The sequence below is a fragment of the Grammomys surdaster genome, unplaced genomic scaffold (assembly GCF_004785775.1).
Source record: "Grammomys surdaster isolate TR1022 unplaced genomic scaffold, NIH_TR_1.0 203, whole genome shotgun sequence".
In the NCBI taxonomy this organism is placed as follows: domain Eukaryota; kingdom Metazoa; phylum Chordata; class Mammalia; order Rodentia; family Muridae; genus Grammomys; species Grammomys surdaster.
This window is the reverse complement of record NW_021604648.1, coordinates 287,022-309,260: the sequence shown is the minus strand read 5'-3', so window position 1 is coordinate 309,260 and position 22,239 is coordinate 287,022. Positions and strand designations below refer to the sequence as shown.

General features: G+C 36.2%; 1 protein-coding gene and 1 non-coding gene across 2 annotated transcripts in view; both read left to right on the top strand.

Moving 5' to 3' along the window:
* The window catches only part of Fchsd2 (FCH and double SH3 domains 2), a 171,319-nt gene that overhangs the window by 116,339 nt on the left and 32,741 nt on the right, over positions 1 to 22,239 (top strand). The window contains exons 10-12 of the mRNA XM_028770576.1: positions 5,188 to 5,283; positions 13,710 to 13,826; positions 16,698 to 16,802. Of these exons, the coding sequence (XP_028626409.1) occupies positions 5,188 to 5,283; positions 13,710 to 13,826; positions 16,698 to 16,802 (318 nt within the window). The remainder of the gene's footprint in view (positions 1 to 5,187; positions 5,284 to 13,709; positions 13,827 to 16,697; positions 16,803 to 22,239) is intronic.
* LOC114624014 lies at positions 12,832 to 12,938 on the top strand. Its single transcript, XR_003711871.1, has one exon. It is a non-coding gene; the product is annotated as a U6 spliceosomal RNA (small nuclear RNA).

Genomic DNA, 22,239 nt, shown 5'->3' with positions numbered 1-22,239 from the left:
AGAATGAGAACTGAGTAATGTCTTTAGAAACTGTTTAGGAATCAGGATGTCCATCTTCACAAGACAGGAATGAGAAAAACACACAGATTCTTTATTCTAAACACCTCCCAATGCAAATATTCTTGTTTTGGTGTTTCATAGAACTCCTGATTCTATGTGTAGAAAACAATAAAAGGGGTCTGGAAAGGAGCTCAGAAGTTAAGAGTACTTGTTGCTCTTTCAAGGGGTCCAGGTTCAGATCCAGCAAAATCCATGTAGTGGATTGCTCATAACCAACTGTAACTGCAGGTCTAAGGGATCTGACACCCTCTTCTGACCTCCGGGGGCACCAGGCATGCACATGTTGCACATAACGCACACACAGGCAAAACACTCATCCACGTGAAATCAATCAATTTTATTTAAAAATATAAAGAAGGAAGAGCATTTAAGATACCAAGTTCCTATATCTCTCTTCCTAGAACATCAATAAAAGATGTAAAAACATTGATGTGTAGAAAGAAGAATAGATGAATGGATGAATGTTTTTGAAAGAAAAATAAAATTTTAATTTTGGAATTGTGGTAATAAGTATACAGGTGTTCATTGTGGAAATCTTTCTTAGTCTATTGATTGATTCATTCATTCATTGACAGAGTCTCACAATGTAGCTCTGACAGGCCTAGGACTCAATATATAAACCAAACTGGCCTTGAACTCACAGATACCTACCTGCTTCTGCCTCCAAAGTACTAGGATCAAAGGTGTGCTCCACTATACCTGGCCAATTCTTTTTATTTTAATGTGTGTGTTTGAAATCATAAGATAATATTAGAAGAAAATGTCTATAAATGTGTACTGATTTTGTTCCTTCTACATAATAATGGCTTTTAACTACCGTAAAAAAAAAAAAAAGATGTTTAGTAGTCAATTCAGGTTTTCTGAAATTTTTTTTCTGATTTTTTAAATTGCATTTTAGTACATTATGGCAGTTTTCATTTTCCTATATAGTTGTCCACTTACCAGGTCTGGTGGTACACATCTTTCAAGAGCTCTGAGGCCACCTTCCTTATTGTTTCTGTGTTTGCACTTTATTTTTGGTGACACCGGTCAGTTTTATTAATTTTGCTAGAAATACTTTTTGTTTTGTTTTTTAGTGATGTGTTTCCTCAATTATTTCCTTATCTAAAGTATTTCCTTCTATATTCTTTATTTAGTGTTCTTGCTGTTTCTTGAAAAGCTTATTTTTCTTGTTTTCAATCAATTAAATACACACACACACACCCTACTCCTACTATAGTCTGATATGGACCGCTTTTATTCTTATTTTTCCATCTTCTCATTAGTCCATGAATTTGCATTTACTGGGAATGTGGCAGGATGATGTTATTCATTTCCAGCTTTACTGGAAACTGTAATCTATTTTTATTCTAATTTTGTCAGGTTATCTTTTGGCAGAATTCTTTGAAATTTCTTTTTTTTTTCCAAGAAAATGTCACTATTTTTAGTTTTAAAAATATGTAGGCATTCAGAATGAAGACAATGACTAGACTGTAAAAAAATAAGAGTAATAAACATATAGGAATGAGAACTGACTAATAATTGTGCATGTATTTGATTTTTCTGAGTATTCATGGTATCTCTTACATTGTGAATCCCATATTTGTTTTATGGAAAAGAAGATAGACTGAGCCTGAGATTGTACCTCTCTCTCCTCCTCTCTCTGTCACACACAATGCTCCCATCACTGTACTGTTACTCTACTGTGTTATTTTATCTATTTTCTCATATTATTGTTATTGAAAATGAATTAAGAATTTATGAGCTACTTTGGATACAAAGGGATAAGCTTTTATTTTTTGCTTTCACTCATGAGCCTCTCTCTCCCTGGGGGTGAGGTGTAAATGAGATGCTCTTATGTCAAGACTGGAAGTGGTAGGAATAAAAATTCAATATGAATGATGTAGCTTGGAGATGTGGCCTGTTGTTGTAAGCGAGAAGAGCTCACACCTACGAGATTTATACCATGTGTTTTTCTGTTACAAACAGCTTGTTATGCTGTTCTGTTAGAGTTCAGAAAGCAACTCAGAGATTGCTAACTGAATGGAATGTTTTAAAATCTTGACTTTTTTATTCTACACTGTTATTTGTTTGGGTAAAAAATCTGTTTTCTCTACTTGCTTACAATGTAACATAGTCCCAGGTTGTTGTAAGGGTAATTCATGCAGACACTACATATATAAATGTTAAAGTGCTCTCTATAGCTTTCACCCCATGAATGGAAACAACTGGCCCTAGGAGCGTCTATTAAATTTCAATTATTTATGAAGCTTGCTCTTCTCCTTAATATTTTATGAAATGCTTTGTATATGTAACTGAAGCAGATGTTGCTAGGGATATTTTTTTCTAGAATGGTAACTCCAAAAGTGGCTCTACTGTCCTGTGTCTCCTGTTCTCAGCCTGCAAAAGATACCTCTATCAGTTAGTAGTGTAGCTCCTTGAACAAACAGTTCATAACTTGACAATTTTATCCTGTATTTCTTTGGAAACTGACCAGTGATATCTATAACATCTTGAAAACTAGCCAGAAAAGTGAATTTAATATATTAAAGAACAAAATTATGATCATTGTTGGGCAGTGGTGGCGCACGCCTTTAATCCCAGCACTTGGGAGGGAGAGGCAGGTGGATTTCTGAGTTCGAGGCCAGCCTGGTCTACAGAGTGAGTTCCACGACAGCCAGGGCTATACAGAGAAACCCTATCTTGAAAACCACCCCCCCCCCGCCAAAAAAAAATTATGATCATTACAGTGGATATGAAAAGCTGGCTGTGGTGGCACATATCTTTTATCCCAGGACTCAAGAGATAGACAGGCAGGCAGGCAGGCAGGCAGGCAGAGGCAGGTGGGTCCCTGTGAGATTGAGCCTAACCTGGCTTACATAGCTAATTCCACAATAGCCAGAGCTACATAACAGTGAGACTCTGTCTCAAAACAAACAAACAAAAACCAGTGGATATGAAAAAGGACATTTTACAAATTTTAATTTTTTTGTAGTCAAAACAAGAACTCAGCAAACTGGAAATTAATGGGAATTTGTAGAACACAGTATCATTTGTGAAAAGCCATTAGCTAATACCATGCTCAATAATGAAACACTGTATGTTTACCAAGATCAAGAACTACTCTCATGACTATACTGCACTGCTATACTCAAGGTCCTAACTTAAACAGGTTAGAAAGAGAAGAATAAAAATTATTGCTAGTTGGAAATGGCATGATTCTCTATAATAAGCCATAAAACCAATATAAAAACTACTGAAGTAATCCAGATAAAAAAGCAATTTGGCAAAATTACTCTAGAAACAAGATCAAACCATAATAGCCAGTTGTGTGTCTGTACTCTTAACAATTAATGATTTGAAAATAAAATTAAATCAGTTCAGTACAGTAGTATCTATAAAGAATAAAATACCTGAGAATGAATTCAACCAAAGAATTACATACTGAAAATTTCGAAATATTGCAAAAGAGAATCTAAATAAGTAGAAATAATAAACATTCATAAATTGGAGGGTTTCATATTGCTAACTTTATAGTATCACCCAAAGTGATCTACAGATTTAATATTCCTATCAAAACTCCAATAGCCATTTCTGTTATAGAAGTGAAAAAGACAAACCTAGTTTATATGGAACTGTGAGAAACCCTAAATAGTTGAAGTAACATTGAAAAGGAAAAGCCAAACTCATAATTCCAGATTATGAAGCTTACTTTAATGTCACAGAAATCAACATAGTATGGTGTGGACATTAAGAGAATAAGTCACCAGTGAAATAAAGTTTGAGTCTTGAAAATAAGCCTGTGCTTACATAGGCAACTGATTTAAACAGAGGTACTCTTACTATTAAGTGGAAAGGATTCAATCTTCAAAAAAGACACTGAGATAAATGTATAACCATATGCAAAAGAGCAGAGTTGCACGTCTTCCCAGTTTTTAATGATCTCTGATGCACAGCAAATAAAGGATGAGTAAAGGGCACACAGTGGCTAAGTAGAACTCAGAATGTGTTCAGTTAAATGCTGCTCACACCTAGCCTCAAGATATATCATGCAGGCAGTTGGCTTTCAGACTTAAGAGGCCTATGAACCATATATACATAATGAAAATAAATCTTTTCTTAAAATAAGATGATGAGCTAGGAGAAACCAAGAGGGACTATGTGCTTCCAACTCTACCATCCCCTGCCTCTCTGCCCCCAGTAAGTTTTTATATAGTAGCTATCTTCTTATCCTCCTAAAATATTGCATAGTATTTGTCTGGTCTCCTAATCCAGAATAGTGTCTAAACTAGTACTTTCCAAATTTAGAATTATCTTCTTGAGAAAAATCAGACACGTAAGTAGGAACTCAATTAAACAAAAAGTAAGATGTGTAACATTTTTATTTCCTTTTGATCATATAGTATTGGAAGATTTCTTGTTTGTTTAGAAAATAATAGAGGGGATAGTGGGATGACTCAGTGGTTAGGAGTAAGTAATGATCTTGTAGAGGACCTAAGTAGGGTTCTTAGCACCCACCCCAGGCTGACTGTTAATGCCAGTTCTAGAGTATCTGGACACCTTCTAGCCTCCATGGGGACGTGGGCTCACAAGTATACAAACCCATACACATACATTCACATATACATATAATTAAAAATAAAATAAATTATTGTTTGTTTTAAAGAAAATAATTCCAGATATGGTGATACATGGCTTTAATTCCAGCACTTGGAAGACAGACACAGGTGAATCTCTGTGAGTTCAAGGTCAGACTGATTTACATAGTGCATTCCAGGCCAGCCAGAGCACCATAATAAGACTCTGTATGAAAATAAGTAAATGAAAAAATAGATGAATAAATATACATTAAACATTTTAAAATGTATCATTATTTGGTGTGATGTGTGTGTTTGTGTGCACACATGCATATGATGAGAGGCATGGTATAGCATGCTTGTAGAGGTCAAAGGACATCCTTGTGGGGTTGGTTCTTCCTTTACACCTTTACCTGGGTTCTGATGATTAAATTCAGGCCATCAGGCTTGTGCAACAAGTGCTCTTTACCTGATGTACCATCTGGCCAACCCCTAAACTTTAAACTTTAGAATATAATTACTGAACATTTTAACTTTACTTAAGACTTACAGGTTCCTGTTTTGTCTTTAGGTGGTACGGGACTATAACCTTCAGCTGTTTCTACAAGAGAATACTGTATTTCACAAGCCTCAGCCCTTCCAGTTCCAGCCTTGTGACAGTGATACTGTAAGGGAATTCTCATCTTCATTTTACTTGTTGTTTGTGCTCGAATAAGCAGCAGAAGCTGAGTGTGTCTCATTAATTTATAACAACTGTGAAGGCACAGAGAAACCACACTGGTCCTTTCTTAGTGTAGCTTGCACTTCCAGTGTCTTTGTGCTAACAACTTTCCACTCTGTAAGTTACTGGAAATCTAAAAACAACCAGAAAAGAAGTTGTATTCAGTGGATTTTTTTCAAGTATAAATTGTGTTCTCTGAGCATGAAATTCTTTATACTATATCCTTCGAACCAACCAGTGGCTAAATTTTAACCAGAATAGAATTAATAAATAGAATGATAAGTATGTGTGTGAAAATATTTTGGCTGGTTTTATATAAATTATAGATCTTTGTCAACTTCCTTCATATTTTAAATTGTTAAAACTATCAATGTTGTTTTAAGATAGCAGTCATATTTTTCTGAGTTTCTTAGAAATGTTTATAATTATTTGACTTTTGAAAAGAAACAAAATATTGTTTGACAATAAAAATACAAAATTTAATAGTACAAAACGATAAGACATGTATGAACATATCTAGCATATTTTCTTAAAGTAAGCAAGCTATGACAAAAGCAAAGTATATTTATAAGTCTTAAATTAAGAGTCAATACCTAGAGAACTTGTATATAGTTCAAGAGTTTAATAGATATGTTTGACTCATTTTTTTCCCCTTCATTTTCTTCTAAAGTAAGGTCTCAGCTTTGTAGCACTGACTGTCCTCAAATTCACAGAAATCTTTGCCTTTGCCTTTCAAGTGCTAGGATTACAGCGTGAGCCATCAAACCCAGTTCCTACCTCCCACCCCCTTACATTCTAAATAGCCTGGTGTTGCAGGCTATATGGAAGAAATTGAGGAAATCCTTATTTTACTTTACATAATAATCTTTTTCATTATAGTAATGCCTCTCCTTTTAAATTTTTATTCATTTTTATTTTTTGTCAGTGTTGGAGATAAAGCCTAGGGATACATGCTAGACAGGTGCTCTGTTGCTAAGCTACCTCCCTAGTTTTTCCTCCTTTTAAAGGCATTCAACTTTGCTTAATGACTCAATGACATTTTCTTTTTCTTTCTCTCTCTCTCTCTCTCTCTCTTTTTTTTTTTTTTTTTTTTTGGTTTTTTCGAGACAGGGTTTCTCTGTATAGCCCTGGCTGTTCTGAAACTCACTCTGTAGACCAGGCTGGCCTCGAACTCAGAAATCTGCCTGCCTCTGCCTCCCAAGTGCTGGGATTAAAGGCGTGCGCCACCACCGCCTGGCTCAATGACATTTTCTTAGAGTTTGACTTTTCTGAAGCCTGTAATGAATAAGCAGAAAATTAGAAGATAAGGGATATAATTCTATGTGATGGCTCATTCCTGTAATTCCAGCAGTCAGGAGGCTGAGGCAGGAGAATGACCTCAGAGTTTAAGAGTCTAAGGTAACATGAGCTACAAAACAAGATGTTGCTTTTAAAAGAAAAAAAAAGACACATAGTATAAACAAGTTTATCACTTTTGATAAACTTAAAATTCTGACCAATTCGAGACATTTTTTCTTTGACCATTTACCATCAGAAAGTTAGAATAATAGTGATTCTTACCTTTCTTTTCCAAAGCTCAACTATTGCTCTGAGACCTCCCTTCATTTCTAGGCACTGTGCTAATGTTCTTAGCTGTTATGTCCCTGTTTGCCTTAAAATTCTAACTCTCTGCTGTTTTCTGTCCTTGTGCAATCTTTACTGGGTAGAGTTTAAAAGCTGCCCAACTGGTGGATATTGAGCTCTCCCCTGTCAGTGCTCTGAGAATGACGATAGCTGAGGTATATGGGGTTATGGGACAGGGTGGAAGGGTGGAATGTGTGGGCTTGCATGTCACTGAAAGGTGGGACCTGATGTTGGAGTAAAAAAGTCATGTATATGGCTAAGGAGCCCTTTAGTGAACCAGCCATGGCTTTCAGTTTTTACCTTATAAATTAGAAAGTTTTCTTTATTGTTTGTAACCAAGATAGCGAGGTGCTCATTCTTCATCTTCTCTAGAGCACCTTAACTTTCCTCAGTGTTGGGACATTGAACTAATCCTGCCTTTATTAAAAGACCAGAGCCTAAGAGATAAAAGAAGCATGACCAGCATCCTGTTGTGAATGAATGGCACACAGCTGTTGTGATGGCAATATTCGTATTTTTTCTGATACACATTTTCATTTTTGAAAAGGAATGTTCAGTGCTTGTGGAACAATATATTTTATAATGGAAGAAGTTAAATACAATTTTACAAAAATCATTCTAGATTGTTAACTATAAAATATATGTGTATAAGCTTTTACCTTCACACATCTATGCACTTTGTATGTGCCTAGTTGCTACAGAAGAAGAGGAGGAAGCTGAACCCCTGGATCTAGAGTTACAGATGTCTGTAGACACTATGAGTGCTGGGAACTGAACTCAGATCCTCTGTAAGAGCAGCCAGTACTCTAACCACTGACCCATCTCTTCAGACCTTTGGTGCAATTTTTTTCTCTTCAGAAAGAATAACCCCTGCCTTAATATTTTTTCCTCTCCATATAGTCCAATGTTTTTTGCAATGATGGAGCCACTATTTAACTTCTTCCTTTTAGAGTTGGTAGCTCTAAACCTATTGTGGAGTGAAGAATCCAGGTTAGATCTGTTAACTCACTCATCCTATGAGGTGAACTTTGGCCATGCAGGAAAGACTAATTACCTCTGTCGTCAGTCTATATTGCATCTGAAAGCATTCTTGTTCTCATCTTGTTTTGAAGCATATAACATTTCAGCAAACACTGAATCCCTACTCTATATGCAGGTCACTCGGCTGTATGCTAAACTACAGACTATGGACTAGATGAGCTCACTAACATGTTCACAGATAAGAATAAAGTTTTAAATGTATATGGTGACATTCTCTTCTTGGTGTCCAGTAACTGATATAATCAATAAATCCTGATGTGGTATGATTTTTTTTTAGATAGGTCTGTTGAGGCATACTTATATGATATAATTTACTCAGTTCAAGTACACTCAACAATTTCTGTGTGTTTACAGAGTTATTTAAGCACCATTCTAAGTAAATCATAGAACACTTACATGACCATGAGAAGATCCTCTCATTTCATTCCTATCCCCTGCCACAGGCAACTTATACTTTCTGTCTCTATAATTTGCCTTTTCTAGGCATTTCACTAAATTAAATCATGCAGTATGTATAGTCTGTTGTATCTTGTTTCTTTTATTTAACATGTCTTTCAGATTTATCCATGTTGTTGAATGTGCCTGTATTTTTAATTTTTCTGATTAATATTTCATTGTGTGAATATTCCACATGTTGTTTATCATTTGGTCGACATTTAGTTTCTTTTTCACCCTAGATTTTACCTGGCTTAGAAGCTAGCTAAGTACTGCTTGTCTTGTAAATGTGATGGTCTGAGTTTAATACCAATTACCACTTTAAAAAAAAAAATCAGGCTTGGTGTTATGCTTAATAATTTCCAAGGAAGAGCAGCATACCAGTTTGTTGTCTGGTGCCAATGGTGAGTCCTAAAAACATACTTATAAGTAACATACAGACTGAGCAGGTAACCTTTAGGAATCTGTATGTACATATATGTGTGCAATAACAATCAAAGAAGAGAGATGAACTTGACTGGGAGCAGAGATGGGTATATGGGAAGGTTTGCAGGAAGGAAAGGGAAAAGAGAAATGCTGTAATTATAATTTGAAAAAAAAATCACACTGCTGTGGCTGGTGAGTCTCTATAACTTGAACGCTAGTCAGCCTAGCCTGCTTGGTGAGCTCCAGGTTAGTGAGAGACTATCTCTCAAAAACAGATGGACAGCACCTGAGGAATGATGCTCAAGGTTGTCTCTGGCCTACAGATACACACATGCACATGGAGGGGGGAGGGTGATGGGGAGATAATGCTACCACAGTTATTTCTTTGTATTAATATACCTAAGGTTATTGGGTCATAAAAAATTGATGTTTAAATCATTTTTAGAAAAATACTGAACCATTTGTCAAAGTATCTGCACTGTTTTTTATTTCTACCAGTTTTATATGAAGGTTCTTGTTTCTCCATATCACTACAAATATCTGTGTTGTTTCTCTATTTTTTTTCTATTTGTTTGTTTATTTCACAAAGCTAGAGGTCAAACCAAAGGCTTTATGTATACTAGGGAAGCATTCTGCTGCTGAGCTACACACTAGCCCACCTCTTTGATTTTAACCATCCTTGTGGTTATAAAATAGTATTTTATGGCAGTTTTGGTTTGTATTTATGTGATGACTAGCTGTTGAATGTTTTCATGAGCTTTCCAGTCCTTCATATATCTACTTTGATAATATATATATATATTTAAATCTTTTATCCATTATAAATTCTTACTTTGTTCTTAGGTTGTGTTTCTTCTTGTTATACGTTCTTTGTTTTAAGCAAACCTTTTTTTTTCTGTTATACCATTTTAATTACATGAAAGTATTAAGGTCAGTTCTAGGTTGAAGAACTAGCAACACAATAGATGCAAATAGTCAAGGAACAAGCAAGACAATAAACACAAATAGTCAACGAATAAGCAAGGCAATAAACAAAGTCCCGTGATCACTGTTTCTAAGTGCTTATCAGGATGACCAAAGTATTGGAGCCTACTTCCTTGTCTTAACCCAATGTCATTTCATACCTGAAGCATACTTCTTTGTTCTAGCCTAAGATTTAGAACCTGAAATTACTTCTGTGTTCTAGCCTAATATTTAGATTCCTGCCTGTAATTACTTCTTTGTTCTAGCCTAATGTCAGATTCCTACCTGAAGCCCATTTCCTTGTCCTTGGCCAATGTCAGATTCCTGCCAAGCAGCCCCAAAAATCTCTTCACATATCCCCCTTTTTTATTTCATAAACAAGACTGAGTCTGTCTTAGGTCATTCTGACAAGAATGCCTTCCTTACCCGTCAAGGAATATGCATTATCAAAAGCAATGCATTTCTGTCTTAGGTTGGTAAGGCTCTGTGCAGAATCTTACCTGTCCTTGGTTTGACAGCCTGTTAAATTAATAACTCCGTCTGGGGGTCCATTTTCAGTTTCAAGTCATGTACTTTGGCTGTCAACATGTTGATGTTGTTAAATGCAAGCTTTAACACAATGGGCAGGAATAAAAGTATTCCCAGGATAAAAAGGGCTATCATGATCAAGCTATATATGCCATTCTTGAAGCTTGACCATAATCGAAATACTGACCTCAAGCCATGGATAATTTTATCAGCAGTAATTGCAGTATTCAAAGCTCAACAGAGCAGCATTCTTTAAATTCATAATCTCTCTATGCAAAGTTAAAACATCCAGAGAGGTGTTAGAATTATGCCAAATACCCTGCAAGTGTCTTTAAACTTTTTCCTAATTATAATGACTATCATTGTAAAATTTAGAAGTAACATAACTCCATTGGTATTTGGCATGACACTCAATTGCTCTTTACTCTTAAACTCTGAACCTCCTTCCAGTGATTTGAATAGGATAATGAGCATCAATACGATTTTCCAAATGCCTATCTAAATCCTCTTGTATAATCAACACATTAGTAACATTTTTTGCTAAATGATTAACAAAAGTAGCTGCCTTAACTTCTTGTATCAAAGCAATTGCAGAAGCAGTGGTGCTAGCAATTAATGTGATTAAAGCTGTTATACCAGCAATAATCAAGCCCACTACCCTCTTGCTTCTGCTTAAAGCCTGACTCACTTCTTCCAGTACTTGCAAGCTTTTTAAAAAAAAAAAAACCAAGATTCTGTAATACTCAGGGCAATAAAACAAAAGCTGGTTGATAGACCCTGTAACAGACATGCCAGGTTTCAACACACTAATACAATTGGAAATTATACAGTCAATACAACTTTAAATATTGTAGAAGAAACAAACATAATTTTAACTTGACAATTAAAAGAGCCTTAACACATGTACTAACACTTGTTTGAAATCCAGATCCTGTCCCAACTTTATCTCATGCTAACATAACATCATAGAGAACTGCAGCTAACTTCCAAATATGTCTCTGAAAATGTCCAGATCCAGCCTTCCAAATGAAGACTGTTATTTCCAATATTGGATTGATTTCTAGACCAGTACATTATTGAGTTTGAATAACTGGTCATATTTAAGAAAAATACAAGAGTTATTATAACCTCTCTTTTTGATTCTCTGTCCCACAAGGTCTAAAAACTTGAGGCAAGGCAGCTTGTCCCATCTGGGATATAGGAAAGCAAAGGTGGGTTAGGAACATATGTCTAATACAGCTTCCCAGTCACCATTGTCAGGGCACTCAGCAGACTAACAGATCAACATCATTTTTTGTCCCAGCATCAGCATGTCTCACCAATCACTCTGGCAGCCACCATGCTCCTTCACCATCCTGCAAAAAAACAACAATAACAATAACAAAAAAAGAACAAACAAACAAACAAACAAACCACAAGCATGCCCTCTTCCCCATATTAGATACCTGATCGGGATCATGCCATATGCCAGTAAGTGGATCCTTCCTTTTCACCTAGGCATAAGTATGCCTAGTTGTAGGGGGCCATAGACTCTCAGCAGAAAGTTCCTTGGCATCCAAATGTTTTAAAAAATTTAAAATAAAAAGAACATTATTTAAATAAATTTGTGGTATACGGGGAAATGCTGCTCTCTTTTTTATTTTATGAAGATATTGTTTTAAAGTTCTATGGGTCCCTTCCACAGTACCTTGTTCTTGAGGATTATAAGGAGTCCCAGTAATGTGGGTAATACTAAATGTTGACAAAGCATTACAAATGCTCAACTATAATAGCCAGTTCCATTATCTGTTTTTATTATTATTATTATTATTATTGGATATTTTATTTATTTACATTTCAGATGTTATCCCTTTTCTCCATCTCCCCCCCCCAGAAACCCCTTATTCATCCCCCCTCCTTCTACTTCTATGAGGGTGTGCCCTCACCCATGCACCCACTCCCACCTCCCCGCATTTGACTTCCCACACACTGGGGCATCCAGCCTTGCAAATCTTTTTAAAATGGTTATTTACTAATATAGAGGTCAAAGGACAAGATGTGAGTTAACTCTCTCCTTCTCTGTAGGTCCCAAGAATGAAACTCAGCTCATCAAACTTAATAGCAAATTCCCTTGCCCCTGAGCCATCACATAGGCTCTAATTATGGATTAAATCTTGATGATGAACTAAAGTTTATTCTGCAGATATCAAGAAACAATATAACCAGAATTGAAAGATAATAAAAATTAATGGCTGACATTCTTTGAACATTACTTCATGCTAAATATTTTTCTAGTTATATAACTTATTATTAACTTATTTAATCTTTATGACAACTCTATTTAGATGTAATTTTGAATCCTTGCTTTAAAGTTGAGGAAGTTTGTTTAAAGTCACTCAGCAAGTGCTAGAGCTAACAGAGTTTGTAAACGAGTGATCTAGTCCTAAAATGGCAAGTAACACTTCAGTGATGAGAGAGAATTTAAGAAATACCATTTATGTGCTCGCTTCGGCAGCACATATACTAAAATTGGAACGATATAGAGAAGATTAGCATGGCCCCTGCGCAAGGATGACACGCAAATTCGTGAAGCGTTCCATATTTTTAAAAAAAAAAAAAAAAAAGAAATACCATTTATGTATTATAATAGATGGAGAACTATAGGATTTGTTCAGATATGACGGTAATATAATATCCATTACAGAAGCAGGATAGTTTTGGTAGTGGACTGCTGACCAGGTGATTGACAGGCCCAACTGGATTCACTCAAGGGAGAAAACAATATGTGTGTAATGTTCTGATCCTTGATGCTGATCAGAATCCCTGTCTCCACCCTGGGCAGGAGATATTCCATTCTTTTGACAAGGAAACTTTACAGTGGTCAGCCTGTGTGTTGCGCTGACTCCCTGGAGGCTTGAATGATCTTTTCACAGGGGTTGCCTAAGACCATCAGAAAACAAATACTTGCATTACAATTCATAACAGTAGCAAAAATCACAGTTACAAAGTAGCAGTAAAAATAATTTTATAGTTAGGTGTCACCACAACTTGAGAAACTGCATTAAAGGGTCATTGAGAACCACTGATGAGGACTGGCAAAATTGATACCTTTCCAGTGTTACCAGAGAAAAAGAAAGTGGGGCCCAAGGCTGACCATAAGAGAGAGGTCTCTCCTCAATGACCTCCAAGGGTATGAATCTCTGTGTAGCTATCTAACACTGATTTTCTATGAAGTAAGACATTGCTTCCCACAGAAGTAGGGCATGTCTTGCATTGTCAGTGCTGATTAAGGGAAAACCCTCTGGTCCAGCTACAGATTGGTAAAAGTCACAGTGGAGATAATAGTCCTTCTCTTTCTGTTCTCTCTTGTGTTGTAGAGTCGACAGTTAGAATCAGAAACTGGTACCACAGAGGAGCACAGTCTAAATAAGGAGGCTCGGAAATGGGCCACACGTGTGGCACGTGAGCACAAAAATATTGTTCATCAGCAACGGGTAAGTGTGGTAGGGCATGCTGGCTTTGTGCAGTTGAAATCAGATAGATTTTTTCCAACCTAATCTTTTCATTGTTTATTTGGGAGCTTCGCCTTGTGCACCCTGATCACATTCACTTCTCAGTCTTCTCAGGTCCACCTCCCCCAAAGAAAAAAAGAATGAAAAAAAAAGAAAGTCCAATTTGTATTACCTGTATACTCTTTGAAGAAGGTCAAACTCCCAGTGGCTAGGCTCTTAAAACAAACTGTGTCCTCCCTCCTCTCTCCTCCTGCCAGAAGCCATCAACTGTACAGAGCTACACTTCAACTCTTAAAAGGCTGACAGTTTTTAAGAGTTCTCTTCAGTGGCTTTTGTCTACACTGTTTCTTTGGTGGGGTGGCGTAAGGAATGAAGGTGGGAGAGAGAGGTTTTCACAGAAGCCTTCTATGAGATTTCAGATAGAGTTAGAGTTGAATTTTATTTTTATTTGTGTTTGCATGTGCACCATGTTTGTGCCTGATACCCACAGAGGTCAGAAGAGGGCATTGGGTGTTGGATCCACTAGAACTAGAGTTATAGACAGTTGTGAGTGTCCATATGTGTGCTGGAAAATGAACCTGAATTCTCTGGAAGAACAACCTGTGCTCCTAACCACTGAGCCATCTCTCCAGCTCCAAGTAGTTGAATTCTACTAGTGTGAAAAATCTTATGTATATTTTCCCTGTCTCAACAGTCAGCATTATGCTCTTAACTCTTAAGCTTTGAAAATCTAATAAGCTTTTTTTTTTTTAAAGACTTGTGTGTCTCCTCTGTACACATCCCTAACTATCCTGGTATATGCTATGCAGACCAGACTGGAGTCCACTAACATCAGCCTCTGGCCTCCACACACACCTTCATGGGAAAGTGCACTCATCCATACATATGCAATGAAATAGAAATACAGGTGGACAGCAACACATGAAACTATGCTTTCTGTAAAGGCATAGAAATAAAATAACGTTTTCAAAATTTTGTATTAGCATGAGTTTAAAGTTTGGCAGGTATCCCTGTGGTCAGGATATAGGGAAGGATAGATACAACCTTTTGGGGATATCTATTAATACTTAAATATGGAATTATTAATAGGACTAAATATATCAGTAAGATGATTATATATCATATATGTTAATATATTGATACAGAATTAAAATATAACACTGATATTAAAGTATAGAATATATATAAATTTGGCAATGTCTACTAATACTAAAATATAGAAGTCCAGGTAAAGCTCACTAATAGAACACCCACTTACTTGTGCTAGGCAGTTGTCTTAATCACCAATGCTCCAAAACAGTGAACAAACAACATGTACAACTTTGACTTTAGTAACTAAGGACTTTTTCACCAACACATAAGTTCCCCGAAATAACTACTCTGAGACTTAATTATATTTATGAATAAATGCTTAGGCCATAAGTTTGGGCCTATTCCCTGACTATCTTGTAACTTAATTATCCCATTTATCCTATTTTAAATCCTGCCACGTGGTTGGTTACCTGGTTCTCGGTTTCATGCAGCCACCTTCCTCTGTGTCTGGGTAAATCTCCATGCCTGACTCAATCCCAAAATTCCTCTTTTTCTCTACTTGATGTCTCACCTTCTAATCCTGCCTATTCATTGGCCAATCAGCTTTTTACTGACCAGTAAGTGCTGTTTGCTGTTTTAAAAGAAGTTTAAAAGTTCCAGTAGCAGTACTCTGAGTGTAAGTACACTATTGCTAAACTGTTGGGTGAGTGCTTTAAAAAGAATGAGGTCAGTTTCTGCAAACATGACAAGGTTTGGTAGAAACATTGAGGGAATGAATGATATGTCACTGTTTTTTTCTCCCCATAAAAAAGATTTTCATAAATATGGTTTGGAAAAATACAAATTGATGGGATAGTAGTATCTTGGTGTAAAGAGTATGTGTTGGATTCATTTGCAGTAATGAGGTCTTCTTGTTTCTTTACAAGAATTGTTTTGCAAGAATACTCTATAATCAGGCAGGTGTGGTGGTACAAATCTGTAATCCTAGACATAGAAGCTGGAAAATCAGAATAAAAAGCCAGCAACCTAGTGAATTTGAAAATAGCCCAAGCTTCATAAGACCCTATTCTTAAAAAAATAAAAACAAAACCGAAAAAGTCAACATCTATCCATTTTTAAAAAGTCAAAGCTATATATGTCTCAAATATGCAATGAAAATAAGGTGTACAGATTATATCTATCAATTTCTTGGTTTTCACCCTACATCTTCTGTTGCCTTAGGTCCAAAATATTAAATGGATAATGGATAAGCAAACAATGAGTGTTTAAATGCCCACTATTCTATAGCACAACAAAGTCCCACTTGGAGTTGTGGACTACTTTATCCAGTATATGCACACTGTCAGCTCTCCTCTCCTGTGGGTTTCGTCATGGCCATCTCTGTTATCAGAGCTGTCACAGCAACACAGTGCTAGTGTTCAAGTAATCTTAATTGTGGCCTTACTGTGCAAGACCAGCACTAGGGAGTCACCAGCTTATGAACCTCGGAAAGGCAGGTTAACCCTGATGCCATGTGCAGTACTGTAGGACACAGGAAACCATAGTAAACTTAAGGTTTTATACTGCTGTGGTTTAGGACACTAGAGACCTTGAGATGCATCTCCAGAGGAGGGAGCTGTTACTGCATGCTTTTATAAGTCATTAACATCAGGGAAAGCTAAGACAAGTACTCTTTCTTGTTAGGCAACTTTCAATTTCTAAAAATTAATTAAATAAATAAAATGTTTTAAATTAATTATTACTTTAGCACTGAACCCTCTGGAATTATGTGAATGCTCAAGGAAAGAAATGAGAATAAAAAATCTTGATTTTCTTTGACAGGTTCTAAATGAACTAGAATGTCATGGAGTTGCTGTATCAGAACAAAGCCGAGCAGAGCTGGAACAGAAAATAGATGAAGCTAGAGAAAATATCCGTAAAGCAGAGGTAAGAAAGCTGTTAATTGTAGTGTGTCACTAGTTCCAGGCGGAATGTTACAGTGTGAAGTGCACCTTTGAAATTGAGTTTCTACATGGGTATTAAATTGAAGACAAGGAACCGTCTTTGTGTCCACAGTTGTATTTTTGTGTACCAGTAGCACTTACAACAAAAACTCTGAACCTACTCTGAAGATCCTATAGTCATGAAACATTAAATAGCAAAAGGAATGCAGATGTTAATTTTAAAGTTTTCACATAGTGTTAAATAAGTCAATCAAATTAATGGTAGAGAAATTGACACATGTATGTTCAAATTCCAGAAGAATAAGCAAAGATTTGGTTAAGAAAAAAAGGAGAAAAAAAAAAAACAAAAAAACCCCAAACCACCTAATTATGAATTTTAATCTTTTTTTGGAGTCATAGGAATAGAGCTGGGAAGATGGCTCAGCAGTCAGACCAATGACTGCTCTTCCAGAGTCCTGAGTTCAATTCCCAGCAACTACACAGTGTGGCTCACAGTCATCTGTAATAGGATCTGATGCCCTCTTGTGGTGTGTCTGAAGACAGCTATGGTGTACTCATAAATTAAATAAATAAATAAATAAATCTTTTAAAAAAGAATAATAAAAATACAGTAGTGTAGAGATAAATGAAGAATGATACCCAACATTGATATCTGGCCTCCACATGTATACGTCCATATTACACATGCACACAAACATACAACGTCACTCACAGATTCTGAGCCAACATCTATTAGGGCATTCAAATAAGCAATTCTTGCATTAGTTCAATGTTCATCTACACTAGTGACTTTCAAATAGCCTTTTAAAAGTTCTAAGAAAGTGCCTCCGTGGTTTAGCAAACACAGAGAATTTAAGCATGTTTTGAGCATATTTCCATGGAGGTGATCTGAGTCAGAATAGACCTGCCATTTGTCCCTGTACCCATCTTCACATTTTACCTGGCACAATCTGACCCTCAAGCTTCCATACAGAGGAGAGCAAAGTGTCCAATGAATAGCCTTTTTTCCTCTCCAGACCTGGGGTCTAGAACCTCTATATTAAATGTGCTTGCCAAATACCGTTGGCAGGCAGTTGCTGAGCGGTAAACACTGGCTTGTGAACAAGAGCTGTGCTTGTTGCTTTTACACTGTTTTTGAAACATTAATAAAACAGGAATGACTATTTTGAGACAAGTCTCAAAATGTTTCTGAAGGTACGTCTTTATATTTTCATTTCCAGACTCCACCATGGTACCACTGGCTAGTGGTACCTTAACTCCACCAGACTGTTCCACCTCACCCTTAGTGTAGCAGTCAAAGGTCACACAGTCTCCACTTAGAGGGAATGATCTATTATTCCTATTAGTATGTCAAAAACATTAAGTGACATTTCCACAACACAGTGTCTTATCTCTCCTGACACAAGCAGTTAAATCTTTATTCTCAAAGATAATTTTCTAAAAATATGGAACCATGATATTCTATCCATTATCTTAGTTTTAAATATCTGTAAAATTGTCTTCAAATGAGCTCTCGTTTAGTTTTCATTTATTGGATAATCAAAAATAGCCATGCTAAAATTAGTTGACAGATGTGAGGGCATATTTTATTAGGGCAGCAGTTGTAGGATTGTCGTATTGAAATTTTTGGATAGACTAGATACTGAACTCTTCAGAGAAACTGACAGTAATCATTTCTCTGTTTCTCCTTTTTTTTTCCCTAGCTCATGTTATTATTTGCATTATTTTTTGTTGTTTATTTTATTATAAATTCTTCACCAAAAAAATGTTATCATACCCTTTGTCCTTTCTTTGTATTTCCTGCCAACATAAATGGCTCCCTCCCTTGTTTATCAATCTGCTTTGTCTAGTCTCTGTATGATTCCATTCATTTTTATTGCTAATTAGAGTAAGCACTGTTGTAGTACTCTGTCATTGATGAAAGAAACGTTTTCAGTGAGCAGAAATTAAAAATGTAAATACAGAGACTAAGGATTCTATAGTCATTAATTCTTGACTGGTTAAGTTGAGGCAAAGTCATATCAAATAATTTGGCAATTTAATGAGTGCTTCCTGTGTACCAGATTCTTAGAAAAAGCATCTCACAATAAACTGTTATTACACTGTTTTGATTTCTGAAATTCTCACAAGAACATTAGCAGTGGTACTCTCTTCAGTTTCTAATTAAAAATTAGAATCAGCCAGGCTTGGTGGTGCTCACCTTTAGTCCCAGCACTCAGGAGGCAGAGACAGGCAGATCTCTGTGAGCCTGAGACAACCATGACTACATAAGGAAAATCTGACTTGAAAAACAAAAACAAATTAGAATGAGACAATTGTTTAGTAAAACATCAGTAATCATTTTTTATCTGTTGTTGTTGTTTTGTTATTTGGTTGTTTGTGGTTTTTTATTTGTTTATTTGGGTTTTTTTCAAAACAAGGTTTCTCTCTAGTCCTGGCTATTTTGGTAACTGCTCTGTAGACCAGACTGGCCTCAAACTCAGAGATCTACCTGTCTCTGCCTCCCAAGTACTTAAAGTGATTAAAGATATGTACTACTAAGCCCAGCTTGCCCTGGTTTCTAAGTATTTGAATTTTTTGAAATGCCGTTTGTCACCCACATACACGTGTACACATATAAACAAACATTAATCATCTGATCTATATCATTACAAATTAACAATTGAGTGTTACAGCTTAAGATGTTAGATATAATTTCCTATAAATATATATGTGAAGTATACATATTGTACACATACTTGTAAAGAAAAATGAGAAAGGAATCAAAACAACTTACTACAAAAATTAAAACCAAATTTGGGCTAGAGAGATGGCTCAGCAGTTAAGAGTGCTTACTTTTCTTGCAGAGGACTGGATTTGGCTCCCACCTCTCTCAGGGTGACTCAACCATATGCTGTCTTTTGGAAACATTTTAAATCCACAGGACACTAATAGATTAAAAATAAATAGATGGAAGAAGATATTCCAAACAATAATCAGAGGATGACAGTCATGGACAAATACTGTGTGGTTGTACCTGGAAAAGGAGAAAATTAGATAGGGAGGAGAATGAGAAGCTGTTATTTAGTGCATTGAATTTTGAATTTGGGGGCATTTAAAATATTTTTTAAAGATTCATTGTTATATGGGTGGTTTTTTTGAACATGTATATCTGCATACTCAGAAGAGGGCATTAATTCCCATTATAGAAGGTTGTAACCCACCATGGGAGTGCTGGGACTTGAACTTAAGACCTCTAGAAGAGTGCTGCTGACTATTGAGCCATCTCTCTAGCCCCTAGTTTTAGTTGTATGTGATGAAAGAGACCTGGAGTTAGCTGTATAATTGTTGCACAACAATATTAATGTATTTAATGCCCATTAGACTGTATATTTAAAATAGTATATGTATTTACATATATACATGTGATAACAGTTAATGAAAAAAGACGCCATGGCTGTCAAAGAGAACAAGTAGAGATCTGTGGGAGGAATTTGGGGGAGGAAGTTTGGGAGGAAAATGTTTTAATTGTGTTATAATCTCAAAAATAGAACATTTTAATGCTATATACATTTACCACGATAAAATGTGTCTTTAATCCTAATACTTGGGAAAAGCAAAAAGATAAGAAATTCAAGGCCATCTTCAAGTTTGAGGCCAGATTGGACTATATAAGACCCTGTATCAATCAATCAATCAATAAATAAATCTTAATGCAAACTAGACTACTTAATGTTGAGAAAATAAAATATACTGAATGTGTCTTGTTTTTCCTTAGCGGTTAGGTGACTTATATGTATGATTTCCATGAGTGTGTGTGTATGTGCATGCGCACATACTAATGTGAGTACACAAGTGTATGGTTATGCTTCTGTCGTTTTATGGATACTTGTCTATGGTTTAGGAACACAGTCCAGAAAATAGGCAGTTACTGTCTGTCTTGAATTTAGTGAAAAGCAACTGTAGTCTCAATTTCAAGTGTTTCTGGCAGCTTCATCATGATTTAATTTAAAATCAAAAGAACTGTTAATTAACAATCACTCGTGCCAGCCAAGTCAAAAACAAAGTTCTTAAAGCCTGTGCTTTAAAATGTTGATGTTATTAAAAAGAAATGTTATTAGCATTATTATTTAAAAAGAAAATAGTTTATGTCCATGCCATTGGATGACAGCCTTTCAAGATTAATTTCACCTAAAGTTCAAAGTAAAAATTTTTCCTTGGAAGAGCAGTAGAAGTGTTTTCATGCAAGAATTCATTCAAAGATTACTAAACACATGTTAGGAGAATAGCTTGGTGCTAAAGGAGGCTCAATTGTGTCAAAAAAGTAAATACCCGAACAGCTAGGTGTTTAATGCCTTCCTCATTATGACAGAGTGTTTATCATAAACAGAGGGAAGAGTGTGATTAGCTGTCCAAGAAAGGAAAAATCATTAGAAAACCATAGAAAGGATGTTTGACCCTCAAAAGATAAGGGGCATCATAAAGCATGAAGCATTACATGTCAGTGACTGGCATCAACCCAGCATGAGAGCATGTGCTGTGTTGGAGTGTGTAGTCATGTGGGAGCATAGAGGCTATGGAATGATAGGAAAGACTGTTTCAAAGTGTAAAAGCTATTGTACTCCAGATTATTATTCAGAATCCAGTTAGAGCTGGAGAAGTGGTTCAGTTGTTAAGAGTGCTTACTTCCCTTGTAGAGGATCCAAGTTCAATCCCAGCACCCACATGTTGTCCCACAACTATCTTTACCTAGTTGCAGGGGATTGAATGCCCTCTTCTGCCTTCTTCATGCTCCAGTCATGTGGTGCACATACATATACTCAGTCAAACATTTATACTAAATTAATAAGTGTGTTTTGTTTTAAGAATAAAACATAGTCCTAGTCCAGAGGCATAGCATTTAAAACAAGAGGATAACTTGATTAAGTTGTGCATAGACCATTAACGATGGCTTATGAAGGGTTAGCTTAGAAAGCTACCAAAGATGCTGGACTTCAAGATAGTCTAAGCCACACTCTTCTTAACAGCAAAAGGAAAATTTTGTGGTAGTCTCATCTCTTCCTAGTCTAGTTGTGATTTGTGTCAACAGTACTGTGGTCTTGTTGCAATACAAGGTACAGCAGGTGCGGCTGAGTGGCAGCACATCACATGCATCACATGTACCACATGCATCACATGAACCACATGTACCATATGCATCACATGTACCACATGCACCACATGTACCACATGCACCAAATGTACCACATGCACCATATGCATCACATGTACCATGTGCATCACATGTACCACATGCATCACATGCGCCACATACATCACATGTACCACATGCATCACATGTACCACATGTACCATATGCATCACATGCACCACATGCATCACATGTACCACATGCATCACATGTACCACATGCATCACATGTACCACATGCACCATATGCA